The sequence below is a fragment of the Vicia villosa genome, unplaced genomic scaffold, assembly GCF_029867415.1.
Source record: "Vicia villosa cultivar HV-30 ecotype Madison, WI unplaced genomic scaffold, Vvil1.0 ctg.000561F_1_1, whole genome shotgun sequence".
NCBI lineage: Eukaryota > Viridiplantae > Streptophyta > Magnoliopsida > Fabales > Fabaceae > Vicia > Vicia villosa.
This window is the reverse complement of record NW_026705256.1, coordinates 190,425-203,171: the sequence shown is the minus strand read 5'-3', so window position 1 is coordinate 203,171 and position 12,747 is coordinate 190,425. Positions and strand designations below refer to the sequence as shown.

Here is a 12,747-nt window from a genome sequence, read left to right as displayed (position 1 = left end):
GAAATGGGGCGGGGCGGGTCAGGCGAATTTTACCCTCGGACTTTTTGTTAAAAATTTTATTTTTTAATTTAAATTGAATAGTGTATTGAGGAGGCCAATCTACTATTTTTTTTCTTTATTGATACAAATTACAATTTTGAATACTTACGTCTAACGTCACCATAAATTGAAAAAGCTTATTTTTATGTTGTTTCGCTTAGATGGATGGTTGATGCAAGTTGCAACCATGAAGCTCAATAATTTTTGAGGTAGGAATTAAAAAATTATGAAGTAATGAAATAATAATATTTTTTTATTACTGTATAGTAAAATACTATAATATTTTATATATTTTATTATAAAATGACTCTTAAAAGTGTGTATTATTATTTGGAAGGTAATGACATATGAAATTAAAAATCAATTAAATAGAAAAGTTTGTAAACAAAGTAGGAAATCAAATTGTAAATAAAATAGTAAATTATTTTAAAAAATTGTAAATAAATTAGTAAATTAAACTTAAAAAAAGAAAACATTTGACGGCCCTATCCGTCAACTCGTTAGTAAATGAGGCGGACTTAACTTTTGAGCTCGAACACTTAAATAGGTCCGCCCCGTCCCGCCCCATTTTTAGACTACCTTAAATGGGACGGGTCTAAACGGGATGAGCAACTCACATTGTCATGCCTAACTCCAACACTCAAGTCAGGATGTGAGAAAGAAGAGTAAAGTAAAATTTAATTTAAAACTTATTAAATCAGTTTATGCATTCTATATATGTAGGAAGAAATAACATAATCGCTATTTGTTAAGAGTATATTGTAAAAAACCGTTGAATGCACTTGAAGTTGAGATTCTTTGTGATCATCAAGGTGTCAATTCTCGCTTGCTAAGAAGATTCTGTAAGGAATGTAGTTCTTTCGTAGTGGTTGGCCGAATATATATATATATATATATATATATATATATATATATATATATATATATATATATATATATATATATATATATATATATATATATATATATATATATATATATATATATATATATATATATATTAAAAATTGTTTATACCATAGTGGAGACTTGACTCATCGGAACGTGGCAAATAAATATTCATATTTCAATTTAAAAGATATCTACATTTAGTATTCGATAAATCTTAAGAAAACGTCAATTCAAGTAGAGACAATCAATGCAAAAGAATTCCTTTAAATGTTGATGTGTGTCTTTAAAAAGGCTTGAGAATTGTATATTAATTGTTTGTTATTTGAACATGAATGCAAGTGTGTATTATATACTAGTGTTACTACATCTGAGATATTCGATATTGGAAGCATAGGAGTTAGATTTTGGTCCAATTTGTCTCTTGAGAAAGCTTTGAGAATGAAATATATAACCCGGAAGACAAGGGTTGTTGTCCTCTCCTAGGGGCACAAGGTGCAAAACTCGTGCATCTTTATCCCCCTATTAGTATTTAGATACATTAATACATTAAAGTTTAAATCTAAAAAATACAATCTATGTATATATATTGAGTTACTATAAGTTTCGAATATTGCACAGGAAAATATGAACTTTATATTCCATGCATATGATAATGATAGTATGGTATCCTTACTGGCACTTGAAATCATAGTTTAAACGAAAAAAAGGTTGTCTGGCAAGTCATGCATCAATAATTGTGTAGTGGGGTTATGCATGGAAGAGAGAGAAAGTATCTTAGTGAGAGAAACGAAAAGTACAAAAAGATGGAGACCCGTCTGTACCGGGGGAGCAGATTCATGATTAGGACGACCAGATAATAATATTAATATTATAAGGAAAAAGCTAACATGTGCCCCAAGGGCACAAGTTAATGAGATATTTATAAAAATTTTGTCTTGAAACGCGTGCATTCAATGTATCAAAACTTTAAATATGACTTTATTGCATTTAATTATATCTAACTTTTTCTAATTATAGTATCCTTAACATGTGCCCTAAGGGCACATGTTAGCATGACCCATATTATAATACAACATCACTTTTATATCAATGTTAACATTATGAAATCTTTGTATAAATAAACATGTGAAGAAATTCATTTAAGAATAGCACATATCTATATAGTATTAATTAAAAAATAAATAATATTTTTTACAATGTGAAATTAATACTCAAATTTTATTTATTTATTATGAAATTGAGTATAGTTATTTATTTATAAATTTTTAATGAAATAAAGTATATATAATAGTTAAATAATCAATAAAAAATCTGATGAATATCCGCTTCTGGTATGATGTGTGGATAGAGTCAAATCAATTTTGCGTGACTTTCGAGAAGTTGATCTTTATTTACGAGATAAAGATCCAAGAGGAAGATAGGACATGGGATACTAGGCGAGAGGAATATGGATTTGGGAATTTAGGTGAAAGTAGAAGTTGCTTAAATGAAAAGAAGATCTTATGGGTGATGTGATTATAGTTAAATTAAAGGGTGGTTAAGAAGAATAAGGAGGATGTTTGATTATGGTTTCCAAATTTCAAGGATATTATGCTATTGGCTCGATTGACTTACAGTCGATTGTCATTCTTTGTGGTGGGAGAAGAACGTAGGTCTAGTCGAGTTATTTAAGGGCTAAATAGCTTTTGAAAAAGTTGGACACCTTCAAAAGTTGTTTTCTATTGACTGCTTCTACAAGACAGGTTGATAGTAGGCATGAAATTATTTAGGTAGACATTGAGGTGGGGTGTGTTGTATGAATGAGACAGGTGGAGTCAGTGGATCATTTGTTGGTCATGTATCATATTGTTTCTGTTGTATGGTATAAGGTTCTTAATTCAGTAGGTAGGTCTTTTCCTATTCTTACGTCTTTTTTGAAGATGTTCGAGGTATTTCAGGGATTAGGTCGAGGTAAGAAGGTAGGAGTATGTCTAGCCACGTTCTAGCATGAAGTCGTTTGAACTATATGAAATATGCATGATTAAATTAATTTTTGTAGGGAAAACTTATTGATTAAATTGATTGATAATCATTATTAATTTTTCTTGAAAGTGAGTTTATCCTCATTCTCCTTAGAGGAATCCCTCTCTTAGGGAATGAGAGCAAACCCCGGTCTTGAACCTGGACTTATAGTAGTGTATTGTTTGACCAACTTCCTCTCTAACTTTGTTGGTGCTATCTCTGTCTTCCCTCAACTTGTTTTTTTCAGTAAATTCTCTTTATCTTTTCATACTTCTCAAAATCTTTAATTGATTTTGATTGCGGTCGTGGTATAGCTGATTATGATGTGGTGTTTTTTTTTTTGTGATATTTTTTTATTTGAGTTTATTGAATATTTTTCCTTATTTTACTTTTATTTATTTTTTAATTTTTTTTAATTTTCTTGTACTCTCATTTTCAAATTTATATATATATATATATATATATATATATATATATATATATATATATATATATATATATATATATATTTCATATATATATATATATATCTATATATATGAAATATATATATATATATATATATATATATATATATATATATATATATATATATATATATATATATATATATAAAATAGTTGAATACTGTGTGTGATATGATGGTGAGAAAGAGGGAATGTGAGAAAGTTATGGGTGTTTGTTCGTTCTTGTAGAAAAGGGAAATTATGAAAAAGTAAAATTGCCAAATTCTGAGTTCTGATAATAAGGACTGACATGAAGTGACTAATGTCCAAATGGGTATAAATAAATGGGTGTGGAGAGGGGCTGCGTGTGGTTTTTTTTGTCACGCCATTTTGTCAGAAATTATTAACTAGTATATTACATCAAAGAACTAATAATCCAAATCTATATAGATTCATTCAATTATTCATAAACTTAACTTTGAATTTCAATATCAAGCCAACAGATTATCACTACTATCTCAAACTTTGAATTTCAATTTCAAACATTCATTATATTTCATTTTCCACATACTTTGAATAAGACTAAATTTAAAGGACAAAATACATGAAAAACATTAAAAAAAACTTAATTAAAAAATAAAATATTATTTAAGAACTTATTATTAAAGTATCAATTTACTTATATTTACTTTCAATTATTAATAAGATTAAAATTGAATAGAGTCAAATTCTTCTTAAAAATATTCATAATACTATACAACATGTACATGTACTGTGTATATGCGTTAAATACACTACTCCTATATAAATGTTGTCTCATTTCCACTATAAATGTTTTTTCAAGTTTCGAGTTCTTCAACAATTTGACCTTCCTTCTTCACCTTTCTTCTCTCTTTCACATAACCTGTGTGCTTCCTTCCTATACCTCCTCCATTTCATGCTATTTTCTCTATAAACTTTACCTTCACTTCTCACCTTTATATCTCTCTTCTTTTTCTCACTGTCACATACATGGCTTCTATGAACTTGTTAGGTTTTTCTCTCTCACCACAAGAACAACACCCATCTTCTACTCAAGATCAAACGGTGGTGCCTTCTCTTTTTGGTTTCAACCCTCACGATGATGGTTCTGGTGTTCAACAAGGAGATCACTGCTTTGATCTCACTTCTCACTCATCAACTCCTCACCATCTTTCTCATCCTTTTTCCATTTATGATGCTTTCCACACCAATAACAGCATTCATACCACTCAAGGTTTGCAGTAACAGACCGTTTTTTAAAACCTTGTTCGTAGTGGGTATATGTTTAGATAGTACTAATCAATTTTTTTGTTTGTTTAGATTGGAAAGAGAACTATAACAACCAAACTCTACTATTGGGAGGTTCATGCATTAACCAAAATGGGAATAATAGTCATCAACAGGTGCAACCGAAGCTAGAGAACTTCCTTGGTGGAAACTCTTTCACCGATCATCAGAATGAATACGGTGGCAACAACAACAACTCTTACTCATCGTTACACCTTCCGGTTACTCAGCCGGAACAATCTTGTGGTGGCGGCGGTGATGGTGGTGGTGATGATAACTCAAATAACAACAATAATAACTCCATAGGTTTATCCATGATAAAAACATGGCTGAGAAACCAACCACCCCCAGAAAACAACACCAACAACAACAATGAAAATGGAGCAGCACGTGTGCAGACACTATCACTCTCCATGAGTACAGGTTCACAGTCAAGCTCATCGGTGCCTCTTCTCAATGCAAACACAACGAACGGTGAGATTTCATCGTCGGAAAACAAACATCCACCCACAACTGCTGTAGTACTTGATAGCAACCAAACTGGTGCTATAGTTGAAACTGTCGCGCCTAGGAAATCCATTGATACATTCGGACAAAGAACTTCCATTTACCGCGGTGTAACAAGGTTCTCTATTTCTATATATACCAAAAAAAACATTTGAAAAAGTACTATTTAAACAAGTTTTTGTCAAGTTTATCTTTTAGATGCATGATGATGAGATTAGGGTTTTGATTATTGTTTGAAGGCATAGATGGACCGGAAGATATGAAGCTCATCTTTGGGATAACAGTTGCAGAAGGGAGGGACAAACTCGCAAAGGAAGACAAGGTAAGATTAAGATTAAGATCTACAAGTTCATTTTTCTTATTGCACTCTTTTTAATATCTTACTTAACTTGTGTTTTTCATCTTTGCATGTTCTTTTTCTCTATGTTCTTCATCAATATACATGGTTTTGCAGTTTACTTAGGTGAGTAGAAAACTATTCTCTTAAATAATTTTTTGTTGATTCTTATACTCTTTTAGTGTTACAATTTGTTGATGTTTGTTATGTACTTATAGGAGGATATGACAAAGAAGAAAAAGCAGCTAGAGCCTATGATTTAGCAGCACTAAAATACTGGGGAACAACTACAACAACAAATTTTCCTGTGAGTTATCTTTTCCTCATTTTAAGCAATCTGTCTGTTTAAATCATTTTTTTGATTTCTAATGCAAAACTCAATACTGAATGAATTTTAGATAAGCCATTATGAAAAAGAGTTGGAAGAAATGAAGCACATGACAAGGCAAGAGTATGTTGCGTCATTGAGAAGGTACTACTATACATGCACTACTACTAATTTGATTCAGGAATCTTTGTTTATTGATTGATATACATTAATTGAAATTTTGAAACAGGAAAAGTAGTGGTTTTTCACGCGGTGCATCCATTTACCGAGGAGTAACTAGGTAAATTTGACTAGTAATATTAAAGTTTCTGTGTTTATGAATTTTTCCTAAAATGATTTTAATGACTCATCAATGTCCACTTATATACCACTATTAATTGCTATTGAAATTACTAAGGATATTGAAGTTACTGCAACATATATATGCACACTAAAGCATGTATTTCTTGTTATTTGAATGATGTGATTGCAGACATCATCAACATGGTAGATGGCAAGCAAGGATTGGAAGAGTTGCAGGCAACAAAGATCTCTACCTAGGAACTTTCAGTAAGCTAGCTAATTTCACTATTATAAACAAATATTTTATTGAATAATTAATCTATCTGATGATTTATATCTGAGGTTTGCTATTCTTACATTTAAAATTACCTACACCGTAGATGTACACCATTGCTTTTTCAAAGCTTTTAGGAGTGGCACAGAAATCGAAGCAAAGAAAAAATAATAAAAAAATAAAAAAGTACATAAATTGGTATAATTATACGGTGTAGTGTCACTAATAAGTGTAAGTTTAGCATTAGTGTTTATATCTATACCAGATACATAAGTTATTAAATAAACCTGAAAATGGAATCTTTGATTATAAATTTATAATAGACACATGCAACTAGCTCTTATACCTATAATTTCTTTTGTATAAATGTCCAATCATCCATATTTCATGTCATTGTATTATGAGTTCTAAAAGTATATATGCAAATATCTATGTGATGAGACATCAAAATAATGAATGAATCTTTTCTGCAGGCACTCAAGAAGAGGCAGCAGAGGCATATGATGTAGCAGCCATAAAATTCAGAGGACTTAGTGCTGTTACGAATTTCGACATGAGCCGATATGATGTGAAAACCATACTCGAGAGCAGCACTTTACCGATCGGTGGTGCTGCAAAGCGTTTGAAAGATATGGAGCAAGTTGAATTATTGAGTGTGAATGTGGTGGATAATATCGGCCATAGTAGAGCCGAACAAGATCATCATGGAATCATCAATAATACTACTAATTCCCTTTTAACAGATCAAGCCATGAATAACTATGCAGCTGCTAACTGGCATGCTCTTTCATTCCAACAACAACACCCTTACAATACCAACATGCAGTTACAGCATTATCCTTATGGATCACAAACTCAAACTCAGAAGCTTTGGTGCAAACAAGAACAAGATTCTGATGATCATAATACTTATACTACTACTGATCATATTCATCATCAACAGCTACAGCTAGGGAATAATAACAATAACAATAACACTCACAATTTCTTTGGTTTGCAAAATATCATGAGTATGGATTCTGCTTCCATGGATAATAGTTCTGGTTCAAATTCTGTTGTTTATGGTGGTGGAGATCATGGTGGCTATGGAGGAAATAATGGATATATGATTCCAATGGCTACTACTACTGTTATTGGAAATGATGGCAGTAACCAAAACCAAAATCAAAGAAGCAGCAACAACAGTTTTGGTGATAGTGATCAGATAAAGGGATTTGGTTATGAGAATATTTTTGGAGCTACTGATCCTTATCATGCACATGCAAGGAATTTGTACTATCAGCAGCAACAGTTATCTGTTGATGAAGGATCAAATTGCAATAACAACAATAATTGGGTTCCAACTGCAATTCCAACACTTGCACCAAGGACTACTACCAGTGTGTCTCTTTGTCCACCTTTCACTTTGTTGCATGAATAGTCATTGGAGAAGGAAAATAAGATATAGGTTTTGGTTCAGTTTGATTTGGAAGGGTTAATTAGGATGGAAATTCTAACTTGCAGGATAGTTTAATTATTGTAGCTTTGATTAAGTTTAGTCATGGTAGAACATCTTACTGTGAATTTTTGGGATTAACATGATGATCTAGAGAATGTAGGTTTTTATTTTATTTGCAAGTTTTATTTATTATCATCAGTACTAGACTCTGTAATTTTTGGAATAATTACAGGATCATACAAAGAATGAAGTTTTTGTTTGTGTAAATGGGATGATTGGCAATTGAGATTTTGCATCTTTCTTATCTTTAAACTTTATAGTGTGTGAATTCATATCTTTTTTTTCTTCTTTTAATCCATGATTCTTGTTGGTAGTGTTGATAAAAGATAGTTTTGGAGAATGGTTTAGAAAAAGGCTGTCATTGATTTTTTGGATGATAAATTATAAGATACCAATTGCCTATTTATAGGCTCAAGTCACCAACCTCTCAATGATGGTGAATATTTCTACATTACTTTAGGTCTTTCTAGAGTTTTCATGATATATTAGTTTTTTTTTGTGTAAGCAATGTATTATATATAAGGGAGAACTAAGGGTCTCCAACTTGTTTACACGAGAAAACGGACAACACCCGACAAAATGAAGATTACACACCAATTAAAATTACGAGAGAAATAACGAAAGGTCTTTAGTAAACTCGTAAAAGGAATAATTGACACGAGTAATTTTCCCGCAAAAAGACCACTTCCACACCAAGAACTTTATGTTCCACACCGTATCATTAAAGTTTCACCCCTCCTCCCGGAAACACACTCAATCCTTAACAACCATAAAGTCCAAGTAGTGGCAAGCCAAACTACATCTACCTTACTTTCTTTAACCTATTGTATCCGAAAGAACAAATGTCAATCCATAAAATTCGACAAACACTCATCCTCCACACTATCCTCTTTACCCACTCAAAGAGCTCTTTCACTCCATATTTTCTTAACCACTCTACATCCAAAAAAAGAACGGTTCCAATTCTCTACACCAAAACCACAAAAAATGCACATTAACTTATCTAAAGGAATAGAAATACCTCTATATACCAAAAGCTCCTTTGTAGGAAGTCTATCGAGAAGGAGTCTCCAACCAAAAACCTTAATTTTGACAGGCACATCTGCTTTCCACAATAGCCGATAAGCATCATCGAACTTATTATAAGGAACGAAAGGGATTAGAGCCTTAGCATAAAACTCATAACAAGAAGCAACCAAGAAGTCCGATTCGGAGTTGAAACCCCAAGACACCACATCTTTATCTTCTACTTCTAACGCCCCGCTAAAATGCATAAAACGGTCCCGAAATAAGAGATAATTTCCCAACAAATCGCTATCCCCCAAAGAAGCCTCGGGTATCCCAAAATCACCCTAATGCCAATTACCTTCTAACCAACCTCCCATCGCCGCAACCGACACCTCTTTTAAACGAGAGGTCTCGTATGAATACGGATAAACATTTCTTAAAGTATCTCCCTCCAACCATTTTGCTTCCCAAAACGGAGTAATGAAACCGTTATGAATAGCAAAACGACAACAATCCACGACAGGATCCCTAAAAGAACTTTTACCAATATTGACAATATCCTTCCATCAAGAAGAAAAAGAAGAAGAGTTTTTTATGCCATTCCCGCCACTATACACATGAGAAGATAAGTCCACATACCGGGACTTCAAAACGTTAAACCAAAGTGAATTATTTCCTTGAAGAATTATCCACCTCCACTTGTTAAGAATGGCTAAATCAAACACCGAAATATTTTTAACCCCCTTTTCAAGCGGTAAATTCACATTCTTCCAACTAACCCAATGAATCCTCCTCTTTTCCTCCACTCCCCCCCCCCCCCCCACACAAGAAATTACTTTGAATCCTAGTGAACTCTTTCATCACCTTCAATGGCATCTTGTAGAGCGATATTGTGAAGATAGTTAAAGAACTAAGAATAGACTTCAAAAGAGTGATTCTTCCTCCTAAGAATAGACTTCAAAAGAGCGATATTGGTAGGACTCCCATTAACAAGAACCAACATACTACTATTAAAAACCAACAACTCCATCCACCCCATCCATCTTCTCCCAAATCCCATTCTTTACAACATGATAGATTAGTATCATGATAGTTCTAGATTCTTTTATCTTTTTCGTACACTTATAATTCTAGATTCTTCTACCATATTCATACATATTATAGTTCTAGGATATTCTACCATTTTCATATATATTATATATAAGAATATTCTAGAAATTTGTAGAAATTTTAACACTCCTCCTTGATGCAAATTTCTATAACTCCAAGCATAACTCGTTGCTCTTCAAACCTTGGTCTCGACAACGTCTCCGTTAATATGTCTGCAATTTGATCTTCTGTCATGCAATAGTCGAGTTTGATCTCTTTAGTTGCTTCAGCTTCTCTAATAAAGTGATATACTTGGTTGCTATGTGTTTTGTTGTGTTGTGATGCACTGTATTTTTCGCCATTGCAATTGTTGATTTGTTGTCACATTTGATTTTAGTAGGCTCACTTGTTTTTCTCCCATGTCTTCAAGTATCCTGCGAAGCGATATAGCTTGACTTATTGCTTCAGCAACTGCCACGTACTCTGCTTCTGTTGTTGATTATGAAACCGTAGCTTGCTTCTTTGACGCCCAAGAGAAAATTCCTGATCCTAGAGAGAAAGCATAGCCAGAGGTGCTCTTCATGTTATCTACTGAACCTGCCCAATCACTGTCGGTGTAGCCAAGTAATCTTGAGTTGGTTTCGGTAGTGTACTATATACCGAACTCTTTTCTTCCTTGTCAATACCTCAAAATTCTTTTTCCTGCTCCAAAGTGTATTTGACTTGGGCTTTGCATGAATCTTGATAGAAGACTTGTAGCATACATTATGTTTGGCCGTGTAGCTGTCAAATATAGGAGACTTCCGATTAAACTTCTGTATTTGGATGCATCAGCCTCTGGTGCTCCATCATTCTTCTGTAGTTTCTCATTTGTTATGAGTGGAGTAGCGACATGTTTGCAATCATACATCTTGAATTTCTTAAGTAAGTCTTCTGTATATTTCTTTTGCGAGACGAATATCCCCTTATTTCTTTAACTTACCTCTATACCGAGGAAGTAACTCATCAAACCAAGGTCAGTCATCTCAAAGGTCTTCTTTGAACTCCATCGTCATCTTAGTATTGTTTTCCGTGTATATAAGGTTGTTTCACCCTCAAATTTTCCCTCACAATATTCATGATAAGTTGAGACAAGAAGTCTCTTCAAGCTCATAGGATCTCCAATTGCTCAAGACTATGCAAAGATTGGACATACATATACTCCTCATAAACAAATGACCTCCAACTAGGGTTTTGATTTCCCTCAAGAAGATGGAACTTCCAAGGCCTCAAGTAGAATTCATAATATCGCATATGTCTCAAGGTATCTCCATGCCAAGTTTCAAGCCTTACAGTGCAAGATTGCTCAGTCAATTGCTCAAATGATCAACAATCGACTATGTTAACCTAAAAGTCAAATATGGTCAATATAAAGTCAAACTTCAACATTTTTGATCAACATCAAGGATTTAAGGTCACGTTCAAGGGTTGATCATAATTCATCAAGAAAAAGCTCAAAGATCAACAAAATTCAAGTTGCTAAATTAGGGTTTTTGGAGCAAAAGTCAACTGAACTTTTACCAAGCATAACTTTCACATACTTTATCATAAATTTCCCAACCAAATCTCATTTTGAAGGAAATTCAGTTCTATAAAACTTTGTCACACCTAAAACAAGGCCAAAAATGCTTCATTTGGGAGATATAGACCAAAACATTACATGTCCTTTTGAAAGTCAACAAAAGTCATCTTTTCTCAAAGAGGTGTACATGAACATGGAATACTTACTTGAGATAAAACCAAAGAGAGCTTTTAGAGGACATCTTAATATTTCTAAAAATTCCAAGAACACCTTCTTATGACAAGAATTGAGGAAGTTATGGATTGCACAAGTTGGTCAAAATTCAAGAAATGCATGAAAGTCACTTTGGACAATTTTGAATATTTTGACTAATGGGCCTAAGTTTTGGACTTCACACATGATTATGACCTAAATAAGGACCTATAAATCTATTCATTATTTTTTTATAACATTTATTTATTTTATTAGGATTGTGTTCATTTAAAAACTAAATAAATTAAGTAAAATATAAAAATAATTCAATTAATTCATGTGGCTTTATTTTTAATCATCCGAAGGCCTAAATAACATCACACGAAGGTCCAAATTCGTGAATGCTTGTTTATGAAGGAATATTTTCCAAATTTGGAAATATTTCGTACAAATCTTTTTCAATTTTTTCTCTCACCAATTTGAAGTCCAAGCCTTACTATAACCCTAATTCACTCCTTTATAAATACACAACAGCTTCAGATCATTAGGGGACGAATTTGATCACAAGGAGGCAAGGTTCAAAGGTGACAAAAATTCAAAGAAAGGTGCAATATCGTGTTCTTCATTCCAGCCACTTGCAAGATCAAACAACTATCTCAATTCATTCTTGAGGTAGTATAGGGTGAGAATGCTTTGTTTCTTAGCCCCCATAATACCTACAATGATCATATTAAATTCATCATCTTCATGCATATTTTGAATTTTCATATCTCACGTTTTAACTTATTTCAATTCAAACTAATCTTTTGTTTGAGTTCTTAACATTGTATAAAGAAGGTTTGGACCCCTGGTGATGAGCTTTGATGCCTAAAACACAAAACGCGTTGGTTAGGGCATAAGGAAAGAACATTTTCATTTTCACATATCCAGGCCGTTTCAATCCAAAACGACACCACCATTGAACTCGTAGCATGTTGTTTATGTGA

The 12,747-nt window shown here is 32.8% G+C and overlaps 1 protein-coding gene across 1 annotated transcript; it reads left to right on the top strand.

The window, feature by feature from the left end:
• Positions 1–4,239: 4,239 nt before the first annotated feature.
• Positions 4,240–8,103, top strand: LOC131629385 (AP2-like ethylene-responsive transcription factor BBM2). Its single transcript, XM_058900174.1, has 9 exons — positions 4,240–4,632; positions 4,719–5,310; positions 5,432–5,514; positions 5,647–5,655; positions 5,748–5,836; positions 5,928–6,001; positions 6,087–6,137; positions 6,330–6,406; positions 6,887–8,103. The coding sequence occupies exons 1-9, from the start codon at positions 4,389–4,391 to the stop codon at positions 7,831–7,833; spliced, it is 2,166 nt and encodes a 721-aa protein (XP_058756157.1). The 5' UTR covers positions 4,240–4,388; the 3' UTR covers positions 7,834–8,103.
• The last annotated feature ends 4,644 nt before the right edge of the window (positions 8,104–12,747 follow it).